Source organism: Mesocricetus auratus, unplaced genomic scaffold (assembly GCF_017639785.1).
Source record: "Mesocricetus auratus isolate SY011 unplaced genomic scaffold, BCM_Maur_2.0 Super-Scaffold_100006, whole genome shotgun sequence".
Classification (NCBI taxonomy): domain Eukaryota; kingdom Metazoa; phylum Chordata; class Mammalia; order Rodentia; family Cricetidae; genus Mesocricetus; species Mesocricetus auratus.
Genome location: NW_024429190.1, coordinates 4,101,471 through 4,127,690, shown reverse-complemented (window position 1 = coordinate 4,127,690; position 26,220 = coordinate 4,101,471). Strand labels below are relative to the sequence as shown.

General features: G+C 41.2%; 1 protein-coding gene across 6 annotated transcripts in view; it reads right to left on the bottom strand.

The window, feature by feature from the left end:
- The window catches only part of Cobl (cordon-bleu WH2 repeat protein), a 228,969-nt gene that overhangs the window by 68,769 nt on the left and 133,980 nt on the right, over positions 1 to 26,220 (bottom strand). For 4 of the 6 annotated variants that reach the window (XM_013122711.3, XM_013122712.3, XM_005082975.4 and 1 more), the window contains 2 exons: positions 4,171 to 4,309; positions 386 to 556 (listed from right to left, as the gene is read on the bottom strand). In XM_013122711.3, the coding sequence (XP_012978165.1) occupies positions 386 to 556; positions 4,171 to 4,309 (310 nt within the window). The remainder of the gene's footprint in view (positions 1 to 385; positions 557 to 4,170; positions 4,310 to 26,220) is intronic. The other 2 variants (XM_013122714.3, XM_013122715.3) reach the window with 1 other exon arrangement.

Genomic DNA, 26,220 nt, shown 5'->3' with positions numbered 1-26,220 from the left:
TCCTAGCCATTCTGAGTGAGCCTCAGTAGAATGGCAAAGTTGTTCTGCTGGTGGCTGCTGCTCTCAGCACACATTCTGAGGAAACTCCCATACCCAAGAGCATTAGCTCCTCCCTGACTGTATACTCACAAGCAAATCTTTAAAGTCTCATAGCAGTAGGAACAACTGACTTATCATGTCATTCTTAAGGGCCACTGTGTGGCATTCACAGGGCATTCTTTGTGAAGCTAGGTGCATTGCATTGAGCATTTGGAAAGAAAATTGTAAAGGAAAGGTACAGATATCCAAAAGCAATAAGGGAATGTCTGGAAACAGACTCATACCAAGAGTGACCAGAAAGACAGATGGTCAACACATAGCTGGAATGGAAACAAGAGGCACATACGTTTGGGTCTCAGTTCTGAGGTCTCGGAACCAGCGCCTTCCCCGGGAAAGGTGACAGGCTCTGTCACCTCTGTGTCAGGAGGAGGGTAGGCTGGGGGCGGGGGAAGCACTAACTGGGGTGGGCCCCGGGCTGTGCCTCTGGGAGGCTTTTGTGGCACCTGACGTCCAACACCTACATGGAATCAATAGGAAGGATTCAAAGGTTAAACCAAAGGATGTCCTGTCTTCTAACCAAGGGCACATTGCTATTGCTCACCAGACACAAAACCAGTCACCCTCAACATCATAGCTTGTACCACTCTGCCCCAAACCAGCCATCTGCAACACCAAATCCAACAACAAAGCAGACACACACAACATCAAATTTTATACCAAAGTGGTCACGCCCTACACCAACTCTAACACTAAACAAATCACATCTGATTCCAAGTCAAATTCCAAAGCTGCCACATTCAATTTCAGATCCAGCCTCAGTCTACACAAGACCAGCCATATCCCACGACGAATCCCAGTTCACTTTACATCAAGCCAGCCACACCCCATATCAAAGTCACTCACCCGGAAATACACCATAGCAACCATCCCCATGACTACACATTTCACAAACACCGTGTCCTACTGTTAGTTATAATTTGGAAAGATTTGCTTGGTTGGTAGCTATCTGTCTCTTTCAGGTACAATTCTATAAATTCCCCAAAAGAAATAGGGAAAGCTCCGGAGGCAGCATGGTCAATTGAAACAAGACTATTGCTTACATTGGCCTTTCCCAGGCTCACAGATCACATTCACTTACTACTGAGAGACAGGTCAGTGATATGGATTATGTTATCTCTTTTGAGCCACCTGACTATTAACTTCTTTCACATTTTTGGGACCAAAGTCTTCAAATTGTCTTTTTTTTCTTTTTTCTTTTTTTTTTTTTTGGTTTTATGAGACAGGGTTTCTCTGTATTGTTTTGGAGGCTTTCGGTCCAGCCTAGCCTCGAACTCACAGAGATCCGCCTGCCTCTGCCTCCCGAGTGCTGGGATTAAAGGCGTGCGCCACCACCGCCTGGCCAAATTGTCTTTTGAAGTTGTAGGAAAAGTTGCAGGTAGCAAGAAAGAGATATGCACTTTTTTATCAAGATTCAAAGAAGCCCCAGTCTATTTCCAACATGTTGGGGATACATTTATAATCTTATGTGAAAATAGATATCTTATACTAATGATTTTGTGAGAGCCAATGTTTAAGTTCATAAATGACATAAATTTCCATGTCATAATTCATGTTTATTATTGTGTTTTTAAAAATACTTTCTTCAAATTGTACAGTTTAGAATCTTCTAGCAATATAGCATATGGTTTGTGCTCTTCACCAAATAACTAAAATGTTGAGGGAGAGCCTAACCTTTAAGACATACACTCATTTATTCCTTTCTTGGATATGGTTCTCTAGATGTGGGAAAAGACTAACTTCCTCATGCTAAAATCATTTCTTCCCGCAAGTGCAAATCAGTCTGTGTGGTGCTGTTGGTGTCCCTGGCGAGCAGCCTCACGTGGGAAGGAGCACACATGAGGTTACTCTGTGGGAGCAAGGCACACTGGAAGGATGCTTCCCATCCCAAGATTTATTTATGGGCTGCCAATAAATTAGGCCCTTGACCCAAAGGCAAGTAACTACAATATTATTTTGCTTTAAGTTCCAAAAATAAATCTTCCTTTTAAAAATCTAGATGTCTAAGTAGAAAAATCATCAACTTTGTGTACAAGTGTGTATGTATGTACACATACAGCAAGTGTGTGTGTGTGTGTGTGTGTGTGTGTGTGTGTGTGTAGGATCTTCTCTCTCTCCTCTAGTCTGATACCTAGATTTTGCTGCTGAGTTTTGTGGGGTGCTGTAGCTATCCTCTTACTTCATGGATTCTTCTGAATGGGAGAGAAACTCAGCTTTCATTGCTGACAAGACCTTGTCTACCAGTTCTTACCATCAAAGGGGACTTTTAGGAAGAAAGGGATTCTGGATTTCTTGTATCCACAAGCAAGTTACATACCAGAAAGAAGGAAGTGTGGCAAACTGCCACTATCTAAAACTTCCCTTTGTACTACACTGAAGGGGTGTTAGCACAGCTTTCAGTTCTGACATCTACCTCACATCTATGCTGGCATCTATGGGCACTGGCTGATCTTGTGTCCAGCATGGGCCCATGTTATTCATCCTTCCTTCCTTCCTTCCTTCCTTCCTTCCTTCCTTCCTTCCTTCCTTCCTTCCTTCCTTCCTCTCCCTCTCTCTCTCTCTCTCTCTCTCTCTCCCTCTCCCTCTCCCTCTCCCTCTCTCTCTCTCTCTCTCTCTCTCTCTCACACACACACACACACACACACACACACGCACACACACATGAGTGGTATGTGAATATTAGAAGACAACCTGTGAGAGTTTTCTCCTTTTACATGTGGGTTTCAAGAATCAAACACAGGGTGTTGGTTGTAGTAGCCTTTAACTCCAAGCTGTATCTCCAGCCCTTACTTTTATTCTGATATTATATTCCTCTGGGAAATGAGATGAACTGACATAAAATACAGGTTATTACTTCTTAGGATAATTGATTCTCAGGCTATGAAATGCCAGGCCTTAAACGTAAAGTACTAACTAAAGTGAAAAATGCCGACAAACAGCCAGTTCATCCCTACTAGAATTTCAGAACGTATCTTTGGGAACACTGTCCCTTTGGGGGCCACAGACCCATTGTCAATGGAGAATCAACAGGTTGCCTGAGTCAGTGAATAGGCACGGTTGCCTCATGGCTTTGGCCAGGGCTCTGATGCACTTTTCATCATGGGAGTCTCAGTCACGGGAACAAGTGAATCAGACACTACAATGTTCGGATCTCCACTTTGCAAGGGCTAGTTGTATTCCTACTACAATGCAATAGCAGATACTGAAAAAATTTAAAATACAGTGAGCCTCCTAAGGTTCATGGGCCTGGGCAGTCCAGTCCTTAGCATCTCATCCCACGATCTCCAGCACATGAGGTAATGGCTCACACGTTATTCCTGGCTTACAGGTGTCGGGACTCCAGCCTAGTTCTTTTGTGTGCTTACTCTCAATGTGGGGGCTTTGCTAAATGCATAGAGAGTATATAATGGGGATTGTTTTCAAATAGGAACTCACCGACTGATACCTAAATGCTCACAACCAGATGTGTTTTGGATTTCAGATTTTTCTGAATATTTGCATATACATGATGAGGTATCTTGGGGATGGAACTCAAATCTAAATATGAAATTCATTTATAATTCATATATACCTTATATATAGAATCTGAAGGTAATTTCATGTTCATGAAACCAAGAACCATGGTACAGGATTTTCCATCTGTGGCATCATGTTCATGCTCAAACAGTTTCAGATTTTGACGAATTTCAGACATTTAAATTAAAAATACACAGCCAATATACACCATAAGGGGACTAAGGTGTTTTCCAAATGACAAACACTTTTCAGACAGCCCCTACAGACATCCTCCAGAGACACCTGCCATAGCCACTCACACCTGGAGCTCCATTCATCACTTTCTTGTGGAGTTCTGGGTTCTCTAACCACAAGCCACCCTTCCCACCATCCTCGGCATGAATAAGACAGTAAGGGAATTAGGAGCTAATATCTCTAGACTTTCTTTCTTCAGCATGCATGCTTTCCGGGTTAATGTACTTAACAAGAAGTCCACTGCCAGGGTTAGCAAGGGTGCTAAAGTCTTGTGTTAAAGCAGGCATCCCAGAGACATGCACACAGCAGAGCGGACTCACTCACCCACTGCGCTCTTCCTGTTCTCCTCCTTGTCCTCGGTGCAGTTGGGGGCCACAGGACTTGGTGGTGGTGGCTGCAGGGGAGGAGGGGCTGGTGCCCGCCGCTTCTTCCTCTGCAGGTCAGCCTGTGAGCTGAGTGAGTTCTAGGCAGCACAATAGAGGATGGCAAGGATTAGTTGGTCTGTATGAGGCACTACACATGCAGAACACATGCCCTTCAGGGGCAGGCTGTGTGTGGCGTGGTCATGAAAGGACAGCTGTGTCACATTGCCTGTCCAGGTCTATGTCTCTCAAGCAGGTACAAGAGGCCTAGAATACCTGGCGTGGACCTGAGGCAGCAGAGTGATGCTTCCAAACTTCCTAGCTCTACATTTTGTGCAAGCAGTGCCTATTTTCTAGGCATTTTCTAATGCTAAACTGCCCCAGAGTATGCAAGAGAAAATGACCCCTTGTCTTTCCTAAAGCACCAGAGATAACTTATTCATTCTAGGATAGGAGAAGGCAGTATGCCTCAAGGCTCAGGTCCTTTTCTGCCTCTTGGTTGTAGACACCCCAGGATCAGCAGGGGTCACATTATGCCCACTCTGCATCTAGACCCACAGGGAAATATCTCTGTATAGGGCCCTTAGACCAAGATTTGTGTTATCAGTCTCCTATCCAGACAGAAATCCAGCTCTGGATCAGAGATGATGACAACAAATTCTAACGCTCTCTATCACCAGCTTGGGCAAGCTTTCATAGCTGAAAGTAGCACATGTTTCTTTGCTCCTGAAGGACTGGGTTCTCTTCCCTTCCTCCTTGCAGTCGAAGTTTCATTAGTTCACTCTCAATGGACTGGAATTCACTGAAAAGGAAGGGCTTAGGTGCAGAGGAGGGCTTCACTCTTTTCTGTCTTCAGCTGTTCATAACCAAGTACTGTACAAACATTACTAGACCTTTCCAGGGCTGGGGCCTCAGCACAGTGCCACCCTCTAGTACCTCAGGCCTGCCCTGGGTTCTCTACGATTCAGTAATTCAAGCATGTTTCATGAGCACTAGAGTATAGTATCTGTGCAGGACCATACTACAAAGAAATAACCCTCTCTTCTTTACTAGAGGTATGCCTATCTGTAAAACATTTATAAACTTTATCAGTAATGCACTTTTATTGCAAAAAGTTTAAAATGTATATGGAAATAAAAGATAGAAAACTCATTTTGTTCACATAAAATACTAACAGTTGGCATATCTTTTTCTAATCTCTAGTTTTCCCCCTGTAAAGTGATTCATGATGCATGCATGTAATGTATCACAATAATCTCATATATTTTCAATGTTCCTTGATATTTTTGCATAAAAGTCAAACAGCCCTTCTAGTCTTAGTTGCTAGGGAGTCTTAATCACCACCTCTACTCTTCCAGCAGCACCCAAAGAAAACACCTGCTTTAGAATTCACTATTTCAGCACCAAGTAAAGGCACCTATGCTGTTTTGATTTGTGCATGCTAGAGTTCTTTTTCTGCTCCATGACATGGGAACTTAGTTCTTACATACACAGGGATGGGCTGATTCTTCTTCTACACTATGGCCCTGAAACTGCAGCCTGAGATTTCAATCATCACCCACTATCTAACGGCTCAGTACTCCCTCCTTAACAACAGGTTCAGTTTCTGTTACCTGAAGTCAACTGTGGTCTGCAATTCTTTAACAGAAAACAAGCAGTTCTTAAGTTACCCTGGGCCCAGCTCTGAAGATGAAGCTTCACCCTGTCTTCCTGCCTCCTGCTGGACGTAACTGGCTTGCTACCTAAATCTCTTTCCTAGCTGAACTTCGAGGAAATTAACGTTTTTTTACTCTGTTGATCCCCTCTTATGGAACAAACTATATGTGAAGACTTTTTGAGATTTGGAAACTAAAAATGTCTGTACCCTATTACACTATACACAGATACAGAGGAGAAATAGGCAATTACAAAATCCTGGAAACATGCAGGCCTGCCCAACACCAGACTGCCCCTGTGCCCATGGGATGCAAACCCCAATGAGGCTCGGTCTCCCGCCTCCTTTGGCCTTCCTGCTGCTGACCTGGAGGGGCACCCAGATATCCCATGCTCTTTTCAACCTCTCCTGAGGCGTTTATATTCCTGATGCCTGCAGAATTTTCTTGTGGTACCTTTCACCTTTTTCTTACTTTAATTTTCCCCTCTGAATTTCAGTCAGTTGAGTATGGAGGATCACAAAAGCAATTGCCTATTTTTTTCCTCTAGAGCCCTTGCCTCTTTCTTGGAAATTTCCTTCATTTTATTGCCCAGCTCTTTTGAGTGTTAAAGTAGGCTATAGCATATTTAATTTCCAAGATTGCTACTTATTTCAAAATCACCACTGTGCTCTTCTTTCTTGGGCACAGCTTCTTACATTTTCTTCTTGACAGCAGTACATATATAGCATTTTTATTTTCATTAATTTTAACTACTCTCTCTACGTATTCCTCCCTCTCTTGCCTCTCCCGCCTCTGTCTGTCTCTGATAATTTCATTGAAACCCATCTTCAAATATCTGTGCTCACTGGCCGACTGCTTACAACATATTGTTTTCGAGGGTAGAGTCTCTTCACACATTTACAAGATTCCCTGGAAAGTATGGTTGAAATCTGGTTAGCTCTACATAGCCACCTGTGCAGGATCCTCTCCTATGCCAGCCCTCCGCATACAGAAGGATTCTCAGCTGTCCTTCCTAAAGGTGGCCTCTTGGGATACAAAGTGGAACAGCATGAGATGGTCCCAAGCCCCCCTTGCAACATGTGGAGCTCTGACTGAGCCATGACTGATGTCTGGAGTCACCCTTCTGAAGTTGGGAGCATGGCTGCCTGGAAGGAAGGGTCATGTGGTGTTTCTCCTCAGTCATCAGCTGACTCTGTACTCTTGGGTGCAGTGGAGTCCGCCCCTGATTCTGTAGCCTTGTGGGGTTCTGGTCCTGCCTGATGCCTGCCCTATCCCTAGGAGTCAATTTTGCTAGGCATTTATCACAGTGCCTTCTGAGAACTGACATTGTTTCACTCCCCATTATTTAAAATTATTTGAAAATTAATTTTTATTCATTTTAATGGGGTTTCAAAAGGAGAAACATTAATATGCTTTATAAGCCACATTTTCATTTATTTTCAAGTTTATTTACAGTTGATAAGTAAACATTGCATATATTTGAGGTGCTGAAACTGATGGTTTCATACATATAATCAAACAATCACAAGCAACTTAATAAATCTATACTCTCACATGCTTGTTATTTTTATGTTCATATTCTTTCTTCCCCTCCTTCCATCATCTTTATCTTATATGTAAAATTTCAAGTATTTTCTTAAGTGATTGTTATTCAGCTGGACATATGAGCCATATGGAACTAAGGCCTTTGCCTTTAGTTGAATATTAAGAATGTTTGTCTTGGTTATTACAAACTGCATTTCTCCGAACACTCTCTTTTCTTTTCCCAACATTTATCTCTTTCTTTCTTCTTCTGAATTTTCATTAAGTCTGTTTATTTTGATTTCTCAAGCAAAGATGAAACATTCAGAGTAAAAACAACAGAGTCCAAAATTACTTATCCCAATTTAAAAATTCTCTGCAACAGTAAGATGGAGGGATATGAAGCCCTGGGCCTTGTTTTATACAAGCAATGTCTTAGCATCCTTCTGAAGTATGCAAAGCCTTGATGAGAATCCCTGTGAACAGCTATAATGTCGCAACACCCAGAGTACTCAAGCAGGAGCATGAACATGAATGAGAAAACCAATTCATTTCAAGTACCTCATTCCTTCCCCCAAGCCAGCACAGCTCAGGTCTCCCTTGGAAGGAAGATGGTGGAATCCTAAGGCCACTCTCCAGATTTTAAGGTTTGCCTAGGCAGGGACTGGTTGTGTTCCAAGTGACAGGAGAGTTCTTAGGGAGCTTCTGTTATTTGGATGTAGGCAGATGGTAGGGGTTAATTTAAAGGCTGGTTGCTTCAGAGCTCAGAGCCTGGCATTATCACCAATGGAGGCTGGTACAGCGTGGCACAATCAGGAGTAAGCACCAACTTACAGATTGTCCCTTGGGGGAATGAGAAGAGTGGGGAGGGTATGTACTACTTTGGCTCTCTATATAGGCTTGCATGAGTGAAAGGCATTGGTCACAGCTGACTGGGAGCATCGTCTACAGCCATACCACCCTGAACACAACCGATCTCATCCGATCACGGGAGCATGGGAAGAAGTGACATTTCTGGTACCTGCTATTTTTATGTTCATAGTCTCTCTTCCCCTCTCCCTCGATCCTCTTATCTTGGATGTAAAAATCTCCAGCATTTTCTTAAGTAATTGCTACTCAGCTGGACAGATAAGCCATATGGAACTAAGGCCTTTTGCCTTTAGTTGAATATTAAGATTGTTTGTCTTGGTTATTACAAACTATATTTCTAGAACACTCTTAAGTTTCTTGAGGAAGATATGAAGACCACGGGAGCCTAGCGACTAGCCACAATGTCAGAGATCTGCACTACCACAGACAAACACCAGAGGGAGGAAGAAATTATAAGTTACTTGAAAAAAATTCACAAACATTCTATCTGGGAATACAGAAGATACAAACACTGGCAAAGCTTGAGTCGTTCCAAGATCTGTAGATGGACTTACTACCCTGAAGGACTCATAAAATGCTATGCTGTAAAGCATGGGGAATGAACATTTTTTGTTGTTGTTTTTGTTTTTTGTCTTTATACAGTTTACAATAATAATAAAACTAAATTAAAAAGCCAGAAAAAATGTGTCCTGAGAAAAGTAACAATTTGATTATCTAGAAAGCAATCCCAAAGAAATGGAGTTGATGACCTGAAAAAAATTACAAGTAATTATCTTAGTAGAGTTTGATGAATTATAAGAGAACAGATACATGAGTAAGCAACATAAAGAAAACTATATGAGCAAGTTAAAAGATCAACACAAAGACAAAAGCTTGGAGAGAGAGACAGAGAGAGAGAGACAGAGAGAGAGAGAGAGAGAGTTCTGCCTGCAGCCAGAGAATACAACAATGCTTAAAAAGTGACTTTGAGTAAACACCCAGCAAACCTAATCAAACAAAGAGAGATTCTGCAAACTTAACAGCATGCCACTAGAAATTACTGAGTCAGAAGACTTCCTAAGAAAGAAGGAAGATGAGGACTCTCTCTGAGACAACATTACAGGGAGCATTATAGAAGTCCCAGAAGGAGAAGGGAAAATGATAGAGCTTATTTGGAGAAACAACAATCAAAAATCACTCTACATAAAAGTTCAGGTAGATAAAAGGATTCAAACTGAAATGAGCCCAAAGAGGACCAGTTAAAAGACACCTGGTAAGGAAATCATTGAAAGTCACAGGCAAAGAGAATCAGTTCAAAGCAGCTAGAGGAGACTGCTAAGTGCTCCACATGAACAGATCATGAGATTGTAACCTCTGTCTCAGAAGACATGTGTAGACCAGAAGTGATGGCATGATATATCTGAAGTTGTGAGGGAAAATAGAATGACAACCAAGAGCTCTCTGGCAAAACTGTCTGATAAAAATAGATCTAACCAACAATAAATGCCAGACTAATGTCACTGAGCTTTCTTTGAATATTTTCTTCATACAGTTTTATAATTCAGGTCTTACTTTAAGGTTCTTAAGTCCATTTTGAGCTAATTTTTGTGAAAAGGATGAGATAAAAGTTCAATTTCATTCTTCTATATATGAATGTCCATTTCTCCCAACACAATTTATTGAAGAAGCTCTTACTCATTGAGTGCCATTGCTGGCTTTTCAGACAGTCAGGTGACTGTAAAGCAGTGAGCATTATTTCTGATATTTCTGACCTACTTCATTCGCCCCTCTATCTATTTTTATGTGATCCATTGCTGCTTTGACTATAGTGGCTGTACAGCATACTATACTGTATTTTGAAATCATGGAATGTAATGTCTTTGGCTATGTTTGTTTCATTGGCTTTTGCTCAAGGGGGTTGATTTACTTGGGGTCTTTTAGCAGTTACATGTGAATTCTAGGATTGCTTCTTCTGTCTTTATGAAAAAAAACTTTTGAATTTTGACTGGACTGTAGATTTTGTTGAGTGTTATGTATGTATTAATAACACTAATATTTTTAATATATAAACAATGAATCTCTTCATTTATTTGAGTCTTACTCAATTCGTTATCATTAATGCTTTATATTTTTGCTGTCCTTGGTTAAAATTATAAAATTTTAAAGGAAAAAAGAAACAAATGTGATTGGATCAAACTAAAGGGCTTCTATAGAGCAAGCCAAAAATGAAGAACAAGAGAAAAGAAATTGGTTGGGCGAAATGCTTCAATGCAGGGACAACATACAAACTATATAAGGAACTCAAACAATAATACATAAGTAACTCAATTAAACAAAGGCCAAAGGGCCTGAACACAGTCAATAGAACACAATCAATAGAAGCCAGGTGTGGTGACTCAAATCTTTAATCCTACTGTTCAGTAGGCAAAAGCAGGATTGCTACAAGTCTGATGACAAATAGGGATACACAGTAAGTTCTAGACCAGCCTGAGTTGCAGTGTGAAACCCTACTTTAAACAAACAAAACCAGGTTTTTGTTTCATATAGGAACAGATATATGAAAACTGGTCAACAACTCAAATCTCCATGGAAACAACAATTAAAAACACAATACCTCACAACACCTGTTATAATGGTGATTACTTATAAAGATGATAACAGACGTTGGGGAGGATATAGAAAAAAAGAAGTGCTGCTTGCTATTAGAAGGAACTTGAGTTAGTTGTCATTCCCAAGAAAGAGCATGAAGGCCCATGAAATAGTAACCACATGACCCAGATATTTCCATTCAGGGTACATATGCTGAGGAATGGATATAGGTGAGCTGAAGGGACATTGGTTCTCTCATGTTACTAAAAAGAACCAATATACATAGACAATCTGCATGTCTGCCAGTGTAAAAACATAGAAAGAACTGTAGAATATACATATGGAATACAGAGTAGGAGAAAATGGGGAAAAAAAGACTTCTTTGGTCATGGTGTTTTAAGCCAACAATAGAAACCCTACTATAAGACACTAATAGACCTGAGTTGCTCTGAACTTCAACCTTGGTCAGAGAACCTTTTTAATTTTATTTTTCCAGGGGGAAATAGTCAATGGCTTAGTGGTATAGACAGTCAAAGTACTAAGGAGAGATTACTGAGTTCTCTGTTCTGTATGCAACATATTTCTCAACCTACCCCTTCCCTGCATCATCCCCAAGGCACAGGGAACATCAAGGAAGAAGGGGCAGAATATAAGAGTATAAGACCTGAAGGATAGAGAGGAGTGCTATGAAATGCAAGCTTCTGGACTCAACAAGTCCGTCATACTCAGGAGCTCCCACCAGCCATGGCTACATTCACAAGACTTGCACATGGTCACAGGATCAGTAAAACTAAAATTTGGGAACTGGCAGGAGAAGTGCTCTCTAAGTCCCATGCCTTACTCAGATGTTACTGGCAGTTGTCAGCTGCTTGAAGGAAGAAAAAAATCTTCATTTATAATGTATGGTCACTGGTAGGTTTCCCATGCCCCAGTGGATGGCCCTACGCCCATGCACATATGGACAGCACTAATTGGACTTAGCAGGTTATCAACAAAACAAAACACGAGGTTGGGAGCAGGCCATGTTGGGTGAGGGGAGCTAAAGGATGGAAATGGGAAAATAAGTGATAATGTTTCATTGTGTACATGTACAAAATTCTCAAGAATAATAAATATTAATATGAAAACAATGCAACAATTATGAAAAATGAATGGTAAATCCTCAAATAATTAAAATAAAATTACTATATAATCCATGATCTTATATTTGTGCATACATTTAAAACCAAAAATAAAACTGAAGCAGGATTTCAAATAAATATGTGTATATTCACATTGATTGTATCACTGTTCCAAAGAGCTGAGTCATGTGCAACCTAAATTTCTGATGATTATTTAATGTCTTATGAAAAGTACATTCAGACTTAAGAAATAAGAAACTATAAAGCATGTTAAACTATTGGTAAACCTTTGGAAGATTCTGTTAAGTGAAATATGTCAGTCATAAAAAGACAATGCCTGATTCCATTTACATATATAAGAGTTAAACTCTAAATCACGGAAAGTAGGATAGTGGTTGTCCGGGGTGTAGGGAATAGAGGAAGGGAGAGATGAAGTAGTTATAAAGTACACCTATAGAATATGAAGCACTCTGAGAGATCTGCACAAGGCACACATATCTCAATTTTGTACAAAGTTACAAAGATCTATTATCTTCTATTTTTATGTGTATGCCTGTTTGTCTCTATCTGCATCATGCTCATGAAGGTGCATGAGGGAGCCAGAAGAGGGCATGGCATCTCCTGGAACTGGAGTGTTAGCTTAGGGCCTGATGCAGGTGCTAGAAATTGATTGTGGGTTCTCTGTAAAAGCAGCGCACACTCTTGCCTGCCAAGCCTCACTAATGCACACTTAAGGGTGATGAAAATTCTAGTTTTGAGGCTTTGTTGTACCACATTAGTAATATAAAGAATCCTTGTTAGATGGTTGGCTCACATTGAGTTTGTAAATTACCACCAGCATGTTTTCAAATAAACTAACAACAAACCTTGCAAAGTTTTTGCAAATATCAACTATGGTTCAGTATTCTAAATTCTGAGGCCTACAAGGCATTGGTGGTGTGGTGAGCCAGGCACCCTGGAGTTGCAGCTTGCTTTGTACCCAATTAGTGGGATATTTGTAGGCAAGACTGTTTGGCGTTTGGCAGCTATTCTGTTTTCCAATGAAGTTGTTGCTGCTAACATTGAAAGTCATAAAGCCTTTTGGCCACAGACTTCTTCCTCTAGGCTTAACATAACCCATTCATTAATTGTGATTATTCAACACTGTAGGTTTGCTTACTTACATTATTTTCTAGCCCATGCATCTTAATATTTATATCTTTTCTTATGTTTTGTTTTGAGATTGGGGTTGCCCTCTGTAGCTTGGATAGCCTGGAACTCAGTACATGTGAGTTCACTGTTATCCTCCTGCATCGTCCTGAGTACTAGGATGACAGAGATGATCAAGTATGTCCTGCTTCCTAACCATGTCTTCAAATACAGTGAGACTTTGGAACAAGCTATTATTTTATTCTCTTCTTCAATTAATCAGTAAGAAGCTGCTGAATTTACAATAGATCCAATGATACATACAATCTCCAACCTCAACATGTTCAAGGCTAATGGAGGACAGGTAATTCCAAAAAGCTTACAGTCTCCTGCACTGGAAATGTTGCCCTGAATATATGATTTGGGGGCCTGGGTTTTTTCTCCTGTGTTCCATACTGATTAGCATAGGTCTCTAGGCTCTCAGAGATGTTTGTATAGTGATATATTCTAGAATTTTGCTGCACAACCACAGTGGGTTGGAATTAATTATGAGAGGGAACAGGAAAACAATTCAGACTTGCCCAATTTGGAAAAGCAATTTCACCTGCTGAAAGACAGTCCCTGCTCCCTCCTCATTATGGATCAGGAGGAGCATTAATGTCCGGAGACCCTGCCAATGCTGCCTCACGCCACCACTGAAATGCTTCTGCAGAGCCAATCCTTCCCACTCAGCCAGCACTTGTGGAACAGCAGGTGCCTTCCAGCCGCAGGACCACTTGTAGTAAGCTAATTAAGACACTGTGCTTGCAAAGGGTTTGGCAAGGTCTGAGGCTCTCCAATGAAGATAGGTCCTAATGGGCAAGAGCTTTTCCTAAGCTTTTGGAGGCTTAACATGCTCAAACAAAGGCTTTCCGTAGAAAGGTTTATAGACTTCAAGAAAACATGAACAATGGCGGCTACAAACACTTGTTAGACATTTATTGGAGTTGTCAAGTGTATCTCAAAGGACCACCCAGAGACCCTTTCTGAAGAGGCAGTTACCCTGACTTTAAAATTTGTATCATTATTGTGCGAATGGGGGGGTATATGACATGCATGGAGGCATGCATGCTCCACGTGACACATGTGGGGATCTAAGAGGAACTGCAGTGGGGTTGTGTCTCTCTTTCCACCTTCACATGGGTTCTAGGGGCCAAATCCAGGTTGTCAGGCTTGGGTCACTGTTTTTACCTGCTGAGTCATCTCACTCATTTTCAGAGAACAGAAACGGAGGTTCATGGGAGATAACTTCCCCTTGCTTACACAGCTAACAAGTGGGCAATGCTGGCATTCAGCCTTTAAAGGGAGCAAAACAGAATCTCTTTGTCTCTTTATGTCGTCTACCTGGCTAGGGGTGAGTGGCTCAGGATTAAATACCTGCAGCTTGAATGAAAATTTATGTCTTTCTGTGATAACTGTAAGCGACTATAACCCACTAGAGTTCTTTTTTAAAACTGTTTTTTAAATTTATGTACATTGGTGTTTCACCTGCATGTATGTCTGTTGAAGATGTTGAATCTGCTGGAACTTAAGTTACCAACAGCTGTGAGCTGCCACATGGTGCTGGGAATGGAACCTGGGTCCTCTGGAAGAGCACCCAGTGCTCTTAACTGCTGAGCCATTTCTAGCCACGCTCACTAGAGTTCTTAATGTCCCATATGGTTAACATCTGCTGAATGAATACCATATAAACTGGTTTGTATTGGAAAATGTTGTCTTAGAGACACTTAAAAAGTTTAATACTCTCATTAGGGTACTCTTTCTTTTTATTTAGCTGTCATACAATACATCTCAACAGCAATCTCTCCTCCTTCCACTTCTCCCAGCCCCCTCTCCACTTGCCCTCTCCCCCAGATCCACTGATTCCCTTTTTCTCTTCAGAAAAGAGCAGGCCTCTGAGGGCTACCAACCAACCATGGCATAATGAGATGCAGTAGGACTAGTCACAAGCCCTCATATCAAGGCTGAATGAGGCAACCCAGGAGGAGGAAAAGGGTCCCAAGAGCATGTGAAAGAGTCAGACACCCTCGCTCCCACTGTTAGGAGTCCTACAGGAACACCAAGCTAACAACCATAGCATATATGCAGACCCATGCAGGCTCCAGTTCAGTTACTCTGTGGAGCTTGTCCTATTCTCTTTCCTCTCTGTAACCAGGAATTGTATCTCCACATTACAAATCAAATGCTTTGCATCTGCCTAACAAGCTCATATCATATGTTGACAACCTCTGTCCCATGTGAGGGTATTAGTCTGGTATGAGGTGGGGACTATAGGGGCCATTAGGTCATGCTGGTAGGACCATCACAGACTGTATCGGTGCCCTTACAAAGCTCCAGATCCCAGAATGCTCTCTGGATTGCCTAACAGTTAAGGACACAGCAAGAAGACAGATGTCAGACAATCAGGAGGGGGTCCTTCATCAGATACCATCTGAAGTTCCCGGAGCTCAGGATTTCTAGCTCATATGTTCCAGAATTATGAGAAATATGTGTCTGTGGTCTAAATGCATTTAACATGGCAACCTAGAGAGCATTGGGCTGCTTAGTGTTAGAAAGCACTGCTCCCCTGGGCCTCTTTGGTTACTTAGTTTCTTAATCTCATTGTGTCAATTACATTTAGCATCAGACTCAAGTTCCAAAAGCATCTCAGGGGGAAGAGAATTTAATTAAAAGATGATAAATATGGATTCTCATATGAGACACACAGCTTCATGCTTCTCACCTTGATCCCTGCAACTTTGCTGGGGCATGGCACTCTAAGGAACTTCATACAAGGGTGAGTAAATGAGCATGCATTGTCTCCTGTGATCCCTTATAGCTTTCATCTTTACACAGGTATTGCGATTTGGATGAGAATGGCCTCTGTAAGTGCATAAATTTGAATGCTTAATCATCAGGAGGTGGCAGGCACTATTTGAAAGAATTAGGAGCAGCAGCCTTGTTGGAAGAAGTGTGTCATTGGAGGTGAGCTTTGAGGTTTTCAAAAGCCCAAGCCAGGTCCAATAGCTGTTCCCTCCAGCTGTATGCAGATCTAGATGAAGAACTCTCAGGTACTTCTCCAGTACATTGCCACTATCCTTCCTACCATGATGACAATGGCCTAAACCTCTGAAACCATAAGCAAGCCCCAATTAAATGCTTTCTCTTAGAAGACTTGCCTTGGCCATGGTGTCTCTTTTAAGCAAAAGAACACGGACCAAGACAGGAATTATATGTGCATTCTTAAGGAGAATGGAAATATTCCTTTGGGTCTCATGTTTAACAAAGCTTTGAAAAACAATGCATCTAAGTGTCACATATGTTATGAAGTAGAATAAGTACCACCATACATCCATGTAAGTGTTTTCTCATCTTTTCATCCATTGGTCCATCTGTCCATTCATTCATGCACAAGTGTGCCTAGTTCCAAGAAGAACCCAAAGGAGAAGAGGAAACCTGAGTGGATTTCTTTCTAAAATAGTTTGAACTCACAGACTCAAAGGGTGTAGCGGGGGTTCCTAGGGGCAGATGAGAGAGGGAAATGAGACAAAGTTTGATAAGTCTAGTTTCATTTATGCAACATGAAAAGGCCTGGAGATGCTACCACATTTCACTTGTGGTCACTAATACTACACCATGTGCCTGAGAACTTACTATGAGGAGAAACATCCTTTGAAATAAACTTGACTTTAAATGTGACCCCATTTGCCATATTGGAATTTAGAATGGTTGCATGAGTTTCAATCTTCATCAAGTGTTGATACCCATTTTTGTTTTTATCAGAATGAATGAAAAGCATTATACAGATAATGAACATAGGGATTAACAATTTTAATAATTGTCATTTGCTTGTGTGTGTATAGAAGAAAACTGTTTGTTCATATGGTAATAGGATGACTATTAAATATCATTTCCTTTAAATACTCTATATTCCTAAGACTATGTCCACAGATATTATGAGCCAGAATAGAAAGGAAAGACTTACAGGAGATGAGGGCCTGGTATGATGGTAATCAGACTGCCAGACTTAGAGGTCTATGTTTACTGGCCAAACAACATCAAATAAGCCACTGAATTAGGTCAGAAATAGTACCTGGCTCTTCCAGTGTCTGTGAGGACCAAGTGAGAATACAGGAAACACAGAGAACAGGGATTTCTGGGGGAGCTGATGTAGACTTCCCTTACTCTCAATCAAGAGCATCTAGCCTGGTGGGTCCTGGACACCCAGAGGCACCTCAGCATCAGACCTGCACTGCCTTAATACAGGCTTCCTAAGGGAACACAGAGTTCTCAGAGAACAGTATTTGCATCTCTATTTTGGTTACCTGAGCTTAAACACAATGATGATACTATGGTATATAAAACAAGGTATATATAGTTGTTGTTTTCAGTGATGGCCTCCATTTGCTGCAAAGAGAAGCTTCTTCAATGAGCAGTAACAGCTACACTAATCTGTGGGTATGGAATCTAGAATTTAGATAAGGATTATACTGGTATAGCCATGAAGTAAAATGGCAACAGTGAATTCTCTTTTAAGACCCATGACCTAACTAGCCCTAGGAAGTTGGTTAGAGCTCTAGTACTAGATAAGATTTCTTTCCTGTCGAGTAGGCCATCAAGTCCAATTAGATAGGCTGTGGTCACTATCAATATGGGAGTGCCACACATTTCAGTTATTCTGTAGTTCATAGGAATCACAACTGTAGAGGATTATTAGCTGCTTCCCTCCTTTGGCAGCTTACAGAATATCTTCTGGTACAATAGAAGCTAGACTACAGGAGGGAGCTTATCAAATCACTCAAGTCCTGTGACCTAAGTATGTGGTATCTTTAGCAGTAGGAGCTTACCTTCAGCCTCTGAGAGGCCAGCAAGGGCAACTGCTATTGTCTATATTGTTTCAGGTTTCAGGAATCACCTGAATTACTCTGACCAACCATTAGAAAGGAGATTTCTACACTTAAGAGCAGGCCCCATGCCTAGCAGCAAAAAGCCAACACAAAATGAACTCTGGCATTTTTGGAGTTTTATTTTTTTTGTTTCACATTGTTTTGTCTGAGTTTTTTTTACCTTATTCATCTTTGCTTGCATGTTAACAGTTTCTGATTTTGGGTTTTTATGTTGTTGTTTTTGTTGTTGTTGGTGGTGGTGGTGGTGTGTGCCTGCGTGTGTATGTGCAAGAGAGAAAGAGAGAGAAAGAGAGACAGAGGTGGAGGAAGAGATGCTGTTAGTATCTATTTATTTAAATTCTGTTTTTATTTCCCTGTTTTTCTAAGAGGAAAAGAAGGAGTTGAATGGGTGGAGAGTTGGGGATGATCTGGGAGGAGTTGAGGGGAGTGAACTTAATAAGAATATACTGTATGGAAAAATATATTTAGTTTTAAATAAAAGGACATTCTTTGTGCATGGTCCTAAGGTTTTTTGGTAGTCTATGTTTTTCTCACCACACACACACACACACACACACACACACAGAGCTAGGTGTTATTTGTCCTTCTCCCTCCTTCTCTTCTAGTATTGTCCCTTCCCAAGTCATAGTCTCACTCCCGCTCCTCATATTTTCATTTTCTGCTTCATAAGCCCTAATAGATACATCTCCATTACAGAGCATGCATCTACAGTCAAGGGAACGTCACAGAAGAGGTTCAGAAACACTGTAAGAGCCAGAATACAAGGACATCTGCTTCGAAACAGCCTCTCCTAGAAATGGCTGCATAAACAAGAGTATCCATAGACATGCTAACTAGGAAGGGAAGACTCTCACGGGGTTCCCTAGACAAGGACTACAAGCAACTAATGACTCCTGAGGGAGAAGAAGGAGTCTCTCTCAGCGATGAGTTCCTAATTGGTTATAAATACAAAGAGGCCACACAAACAAGAAAAACAGAATCAGAAGGTTGCATTTCTATATTTGTGCATGTTCATATGCACATACATATAACAATAATAAATAGAGCTACCCATTTGAGAGTGAGGAAGGGAAGAAATGGAAAAAGTTGAAGGGAGGGGACTTTGAATGGGTTGTAAGAAGGAAAGGTCAGGGAAAGTCATATAATTATATTTTAATTAAAACTGTATTTTAAAAAAGAAAAAATCTAAAAAAATATAACCAGGGTGGAATCAGCCTGTCTGGGCTATGACTTATTTCTGTGCATCGTGGTTTCCTCATTTTAAATAGTATCATGACAGCACTCACCCCACAGCACTAATGTAAGAATTAATCAGTGCTCAGAAAAGTCCCTGACTACAGAGGCTATCAGAAATTGCCATATATGTGCATGTTAAATAAATGGGAAGTCAGCTAAAAGGCATGAAAGAAACACAATGTCTCTGAGCCACATGTGTAGGTCATGTTTTATAGGTAAGAAAAGAGAGGCTGAAAGTTAGATCAAGGCCACATTGTCCACTTGGAATGAGAAAGAATAATAGACACGGCTACTCTTTACTGAACACCTACAATGTGCTAAGGTAAGATCTGTGCTCAGAGTTTCCTATGTGTCACTACTATGGTTAATCATCACATAGACCCTAAAAAGTGACATGGCTGTGATCTTCTTTTTTCTGTTTACTACAAGCCTTTCTTTTCTTTTTTTTTAATTTTTATTTTTAAATTTAAATTAGAAACAAGTTTGCTTCACATGTCAATTCCAGGTCCCTTTCCCTTTCCCTTCCCTCCTCCCACGTCCTCCTACCAACCCCTCCAATATCCCCTTATTTACCCAGGGAGGGTGATGTCCTCCATGGGGGTGTCCACAGTCTGTCATTTCATCCAGGGCAGGGCCTATATCCTCCCCAAGAGTTCAGAGTGAGAGTGCATCTCTCATTGTTGGATGGGCACCCAAAGTCCATTTGTATACCCGGGATAAATACTGATCTACTACCCAAGGCCCAATAGATTACCTCGGCTTCCTCACTGACACCCATGTTCAGGGGGTCTTGATCAGTCCCATGCTGGATTCCCAGCCATCAGTCTGGGATTCAAGAGCTAACCCTTGTCAGGTCAGCTGTTTCTGGGGGTTAAACCAGCCAAGTTTTAATCCCTTTGCTCATCAGTCCTCCTTCTCTGTCATTGGATTCCTTGAGTTCAGCTCAGTGTTTAGCTGTGGGAGTCTGCCTCTGCTTCCATCAGCCATTGAATGAAGGTCCTGTTTCCCAGACTCTCTGGTCATGGGACTGTAGGCTGGCACTCCCCAGATCTATGTCTAAAATCCATATATGAGAGAGTACATGCCATATTTCTCTTTCTGTGAGTGGGTTATCTTGCTCAGGATGGTTTCTTCTAGTGCCATCCATTTGCCTGCAAATCTCAGGATTCCATTGTTTTTTTCTGCTGAATAGTACTCCATTGTGTAAACATACCACTTTTTCTCTATCCACTCTTCGGTTGAGGGGCATCTAGGTTGCTTCCAAGTTCTGGTTATTACAAATAATGCTGCTATGAATATACTGGAACAAATGTCCTTGTTGTATGAATGTGAATCTTTTGGATATATGCCTAAGAGTGGAGTTGCTGGGTCTTGTGGTAGGTTTATATCCATTTTTCTGAGGAATCTCCATATTGATTGTCAAAGTGGCTGTACGACTTGACACTCCCACCAGCAGTGGAGGAGTGTTCCCCTTTCACCACAACCTCTCCAGCATATATTGTTGTTGGTGTTTTTTATTTTAGCCATTCTGAGAGGAATAAGATGGTATCTCAGAGTTGTTCTGATTTGCATTTCCCTGATGGATAAGGATGTTGAGCACTTTCTCAAGTGCCTCTCAGCTGGCATGTAGAAGAATGCAGATAGATCCATGTCTATCGCCATGCACAAAACTTAAGTCCAAATGGATCAAAGACCTCACCATAAATCCAGCCACACTGAACCTCTTAGAAGAGAAAGTGGGAGGTTCCCTTGAACGAATTGGTACAGGAGACAGCTTCCTGAACATAACACCAGTAGCACAGACAGTGAGGTCAACAATTAATAAATTGAACCTCCTAAAACTGAGAAGCTTCTGTAAGGAAAAGGACACAGTCAACAAGACAAAAAGGCAGCCAACAGAATGGGAAAAATATTCACTAACCCCACATCTGACAGAGGGCTGATCTCCAAAACTTACAAAGAACTCAAGAAGCAAGTCTCCAAAATACCAAAGGACTCAATTAAAAAGTGGGCTACAGAACTAAATAGAGAATTCTCAATAGAGGAGTCTAAGATGGCTGTGATCTTTTACTGTGCCAAAGAGGAAAAGAAGCTCAGAAGGGTCAAGGAAGTTGCTGGAGGTAATGAGCAAGGGTGCAGCAGGGCAGCCTGCTCTTTGGACACTGCAGAACCTATGACAAAACAAGGAAGTGCTAGACAAGTATTCATTCGGCCCATCTACAGATCTCCCATTCTGTAGAAGGAAGGGTATGTAGCCAACCCACTGCCCTGAAATATTTGCTGGCCTATGCGGGATGCTCACAAAGTACTGGCATAATCAATGTTTTTAACAACAGCATGGAGGTGACTAAAACAATGCCACTTATCAGATAGATGCATTCATTCGATGACTTCATTCTTACTCTATGTGGAAATTGGACTTGACACTGAGAATAAAACAAGATCAAGCAGGGCAGAGCATGTGACAAGGGTGCTGGGGAGTCAGGGATGATGGGCAGAAACTTTAAGGGGACAGCAGGTGTTTTGTGTTACCTGTGTTTTCTCCATGCCTGGTAGAGGATTTTGTGTGCAGTCAGTACTTAAGGAATATTTGCTGACTGATTTGATGAATACATTGTGAACTTCTAGAAGGAATCAGGAACGTGGTTGGGGGAAGATATGGAAGAACAGACACAGGAAAGGAGTAGTCTCCCAGGAGAAGGGACGGCCAAGAAAACATGGGTCTAGCTGAGGGGTATTTGACAGCTGCTTCTGCCATGGCAGCCTGAGGTGGAGAGAAGAGAGTCGGGTGTGTGAGTGAGTGGCCTAAAACGTGGCAGGATGCAGAAGCATCCTTCCCAATTTCACACTGAGGTAGCACACAAAACGCCACACAAGTATAGAGAGAAATGTTTTAGGAGATCTCAGAGGTGAAACTGGGGAGATCAGGACTGGTGCCAGATGGGAAGGAGCTTGACCTGGGGCTACCTTAACCCATGGAACTGGGCTACTCAGAGACTATGGGCATAGACATCACATCTGGGTGTGCTGAGCATATGTGGAGATTATGTAAGAACCCAGACTAAGGGGCTGGAAAGATGGCTCAGAGGTTAAGAGCACTGGCTGCTCTTCCAGAGGGCATGGGTTCAATTCCCAGCACCCACATGGCAGCTTATAACTGCCTGTAACTCCAGTTTTAGGGGATCCAACACCTTCACACAGACATACATGCAGGCAAAACATGAATGCACATGACATAAAAATAAATAAAATTTTTTAAAAAAGAAACCAGACAAGTAGTGGGTAACTACAGGGAAGGAACAGAAGACAGAAAGAAAAAAACGAAAAAAGAAGTGAGAGTTTTAATGTGTTGGGTCAAAGGACATGAGGAAGGACACAGTCTTTGAAGACTTTGGTTTGTGGTTATTTATAATATTTATGGAGGTTATAGATGTTCCCTCATCACCAGCTTGTTCTGCAGAGCCTTTACTATGAGGCCTAGAGAGCTGAGTATGCTGGGATTCCTCTCCCAGTTAAAATTGGCTTGTAGGAATCAAACTGAAGGACTCTTGGGTGAGAATGGTTTTCTTTCCTGGGAAGTGACCAATGGGCAGCATCCTATAAGAACTTTGGAGCATTTCACCTGGCAGGGTTGGATAGTAACAGTAAAAACAGGGTATTCACCCTGGTTGTTAGTGATGCACAGCAGGGGAATCTGCAAGGCAGCCATCCTTGTACAGTCTGAACTTAAGAATTTAATCTTTCTGTCAGAGAATAAGCCCGCATTTTATTCCTTACACTGTTGTTATATTACAGTTTCCTTCAAATTAAAATATTCCTTCCAGGAGGGAAAGGGAGGCTCATGAGACTCAACAGGTAAACAAAAGGTCCATGTCTGGGAGAACAGAAATTTGAATTATTGTGGAGAGGCCTTTAGCTAGGAGCTACTGGGGGATGAAACTCAGCAGCAATTACAGAGAGAAGAGCTTCTCAAGCTGCCAAGCTGCCTGCAGGCAATGCTGAGAGCTCTAAGGCTGCAGCTTTCATACCATAAGCTGTCACGTGTTTGGAGTGGGTATTCTGGTGATGTACCTACCTGCTCTTGAGTCATCCCTATTCCTAGTAATAATCTCTCACCTGTACTCCTCATAGTCTACCATATTGGATACAGTACAACCATTACTTCGGTCTGCACTGGGTTCCTCTTCTGAGGGGACAAAGTGTGTGTGTGTGTGGGGGTGTTGCATCTTCTAAGAACAATCTGCCACAGAGTAACTGCAGACAACAGAATAATGATCTATGTACACAAACATGTCTGACAGAAATAGAATGCCAGAGGTTTCCATCTAGGGAGATTGATATGAGATAATTTCTAGTTTAACTGATAAAATTATTAACCCTGTCTCAAACAAGCAAACAAATAAAGCCAACAAAAATAACAACAAATTACTCTGACCTAAAGACATGAAGATAGATGAGGGAAACGATCATTCTAATGAATTTTCTTTAGTTTCTTTTCCTGCTGCTATGATAAAATAGTCTAAAAAAGCAAATTAAGGGAGAAAGTATTTATTGCTCTCATTGTATCAGGGTACAGTCCATCATGGCAGGGAAGTCACAGTGACAAGTATCTGAAGGAACAAATTGTATTACATCTAGTCAAAGAACCAGATGTTAGGAAGAACTGTTGAGAAACAGTGTCTTCTGGGCATGGAGGAGTTCATGGACTCATGATCTTATCGCAGCTATGGCTACTTACAAACCGCTAAATGTGGTGGTTTCAATGAGAATGCCCAAAATAAGCTCAGATATTTGAATACTTGCTCCCAGATTGGCAGAACTGTTTGGGAAGGATTGGGAGGTGTGGTCTTGTTGGAGATGTGCTACTAGTGATGGACACTGGAGTTTCAAAAGATGCTCCATTCCCAGTGTCTCACTTCCTTTGCTTTCTACTTAAGGATCAAGACATAAGCTCTCAGCTGTTTCTGCCGCCAGGCATTTGCTCCTCAACAACAGACTCTAACCCTCTGAGGCCACATGTCCCAAATTGAATGTCTTCCTGTAGAGGTTGTCTTTTTTTCCTTACTTTATTAACTGTGGTTGTCTTGGTCATAGTGTTTTATCACAATAGAAGAAAGAAAAGTGTATACTACAGAATGAGATTTCCTTATGCCCACAAAATGTATGAAATCCTGATTCTCCCAAGTCTGATATTTGACCTCTTCTTCGTCTCTAATGATATTTGGTACATGGGAAAGAGTCATTTTAAGATTCTCTGGAAAAGACTCCCTATCTTAAATGTCAACATATTTCAGGGACACTTCTCAGTTTTCTGGGGCCTGCATGAGAAAGCATATGTAATCCAGGAATGAACACAGAATCTTTTCAACCAGCAGAAATTCACCAACACTGGCAAAGAATAGATCATGTGATTCTTCCTGGCCCACAGCCAACTTCATAAACATAAGCATTTGGCAGGCTGCCAGCTTTCCTTACAATTTTATCTGTCGGCCTTAAACCCAGGAGAAGTTTCTGGGAGACGTGTTTTACTGCTTGCATTCTGACCAATGCAGTAAGTTCTTTAACTGTGAATTGTGGCGTTTCCAGAGGCAGTCATGACTACTATGGGTACATCTGGGCCCTGTCCATTCTCAGCCTTGGCCAGTCTCTGTCTTAAAGTTTATTTCCTCTGCTAGCCACAAAAGTTCGTCAGACTTCTTTCACTTGTGTTTCCTTGACTTCTCTATTTCACTTGTAACCAATCTATGTCTTCTTATTTAAAACAGGCTCCTCATGATGGCATTTTTAAGCCTTCATGGCAAACATTTTTTTAATGAAAAACTTGCTCTGTTGATGCTGTAATTATGAGTCAGGTGGAGTCGAGTTTCAAGGTATCACTCCCCCTCCTCCATTTTTTGCCAATGTTGCTTTTATTTTTAACATTTTTGTTCTCTTTTACTTATTTGATTTAGCAACTGTACTTAAGACAATACTATATACCTTCAATTTCTATATTCCATTCATGTCAAGCATGCTATAGTAGGTCTGTGACAATTTACACAATTCTAGTATTGTTTAGAAGGTCTCCAGATGATTCCATGGTAAGATCTTTGCATAAAGTGTTCATCTATGTAGAGAATTACATATGGCAAAAATACATTCTAATTTTTAATACACTCTTACATGTCTTATTAATAAACATATGAGCCCTTCAAAAGCTCTTCATCATGTGGACAGGCTGTTTTACTTCATGGAAACAGAAGCCAAAAATGTTGATTATTAAGTCCTTTGGAATGATTTGCCCAAAGTTGTAAAAATGCATGAGTGAGAACAGAACTATTAAATTTAATTGCAACATGTCACTGTGTGTAAGTACATGCATGTATATATGTGATATGTATGTACGATGTGTGTGTGAGTTTATGTGCAGAATGTCACAACACATGTGTTGAGGTTAGAGGACAACCTGAAGTGTTAATCCTCTCCTTCTCCTTGTTTAACACAAGGTCTCTTGGTGGTTTTTCTAATATACAAACTAGGATGTCCTCTAGTATCTGGGAATTCCACATCCACTCCTCATATCCCCGAAAGAGTGCTAGGGCTACAGATGCTCATGCTATGGGCCCAACTTTCATAAAAGTTGGAAATTTAAACGCAGATCCTGAAGTTTGCATAGCATGTACGTGTATGAACAGGGCCATCTTCCTAGAGCAGAGCATGATGCCACTTCTTAATTCTTTGTATCCACTTCAGCAAAGATGCACTACATGTTTTTAAGGTTCCTGTTGCACTAGAGTTTTTGGCAACACACACACACACACACGCAACACACTGTGTGTGTATGTGTATATATGTATGTATGTGTGTATGCATGTATATGGGAATGAACACATGAAATATGGTAGTGCAAAAACAGAGATAAAACAATAGCTCTTTAAAACTCATGACCGTCAAAGAAGGGATCAAAGTTGTATTGACAAATGGAACAATACACACAAAAAACGAGAAA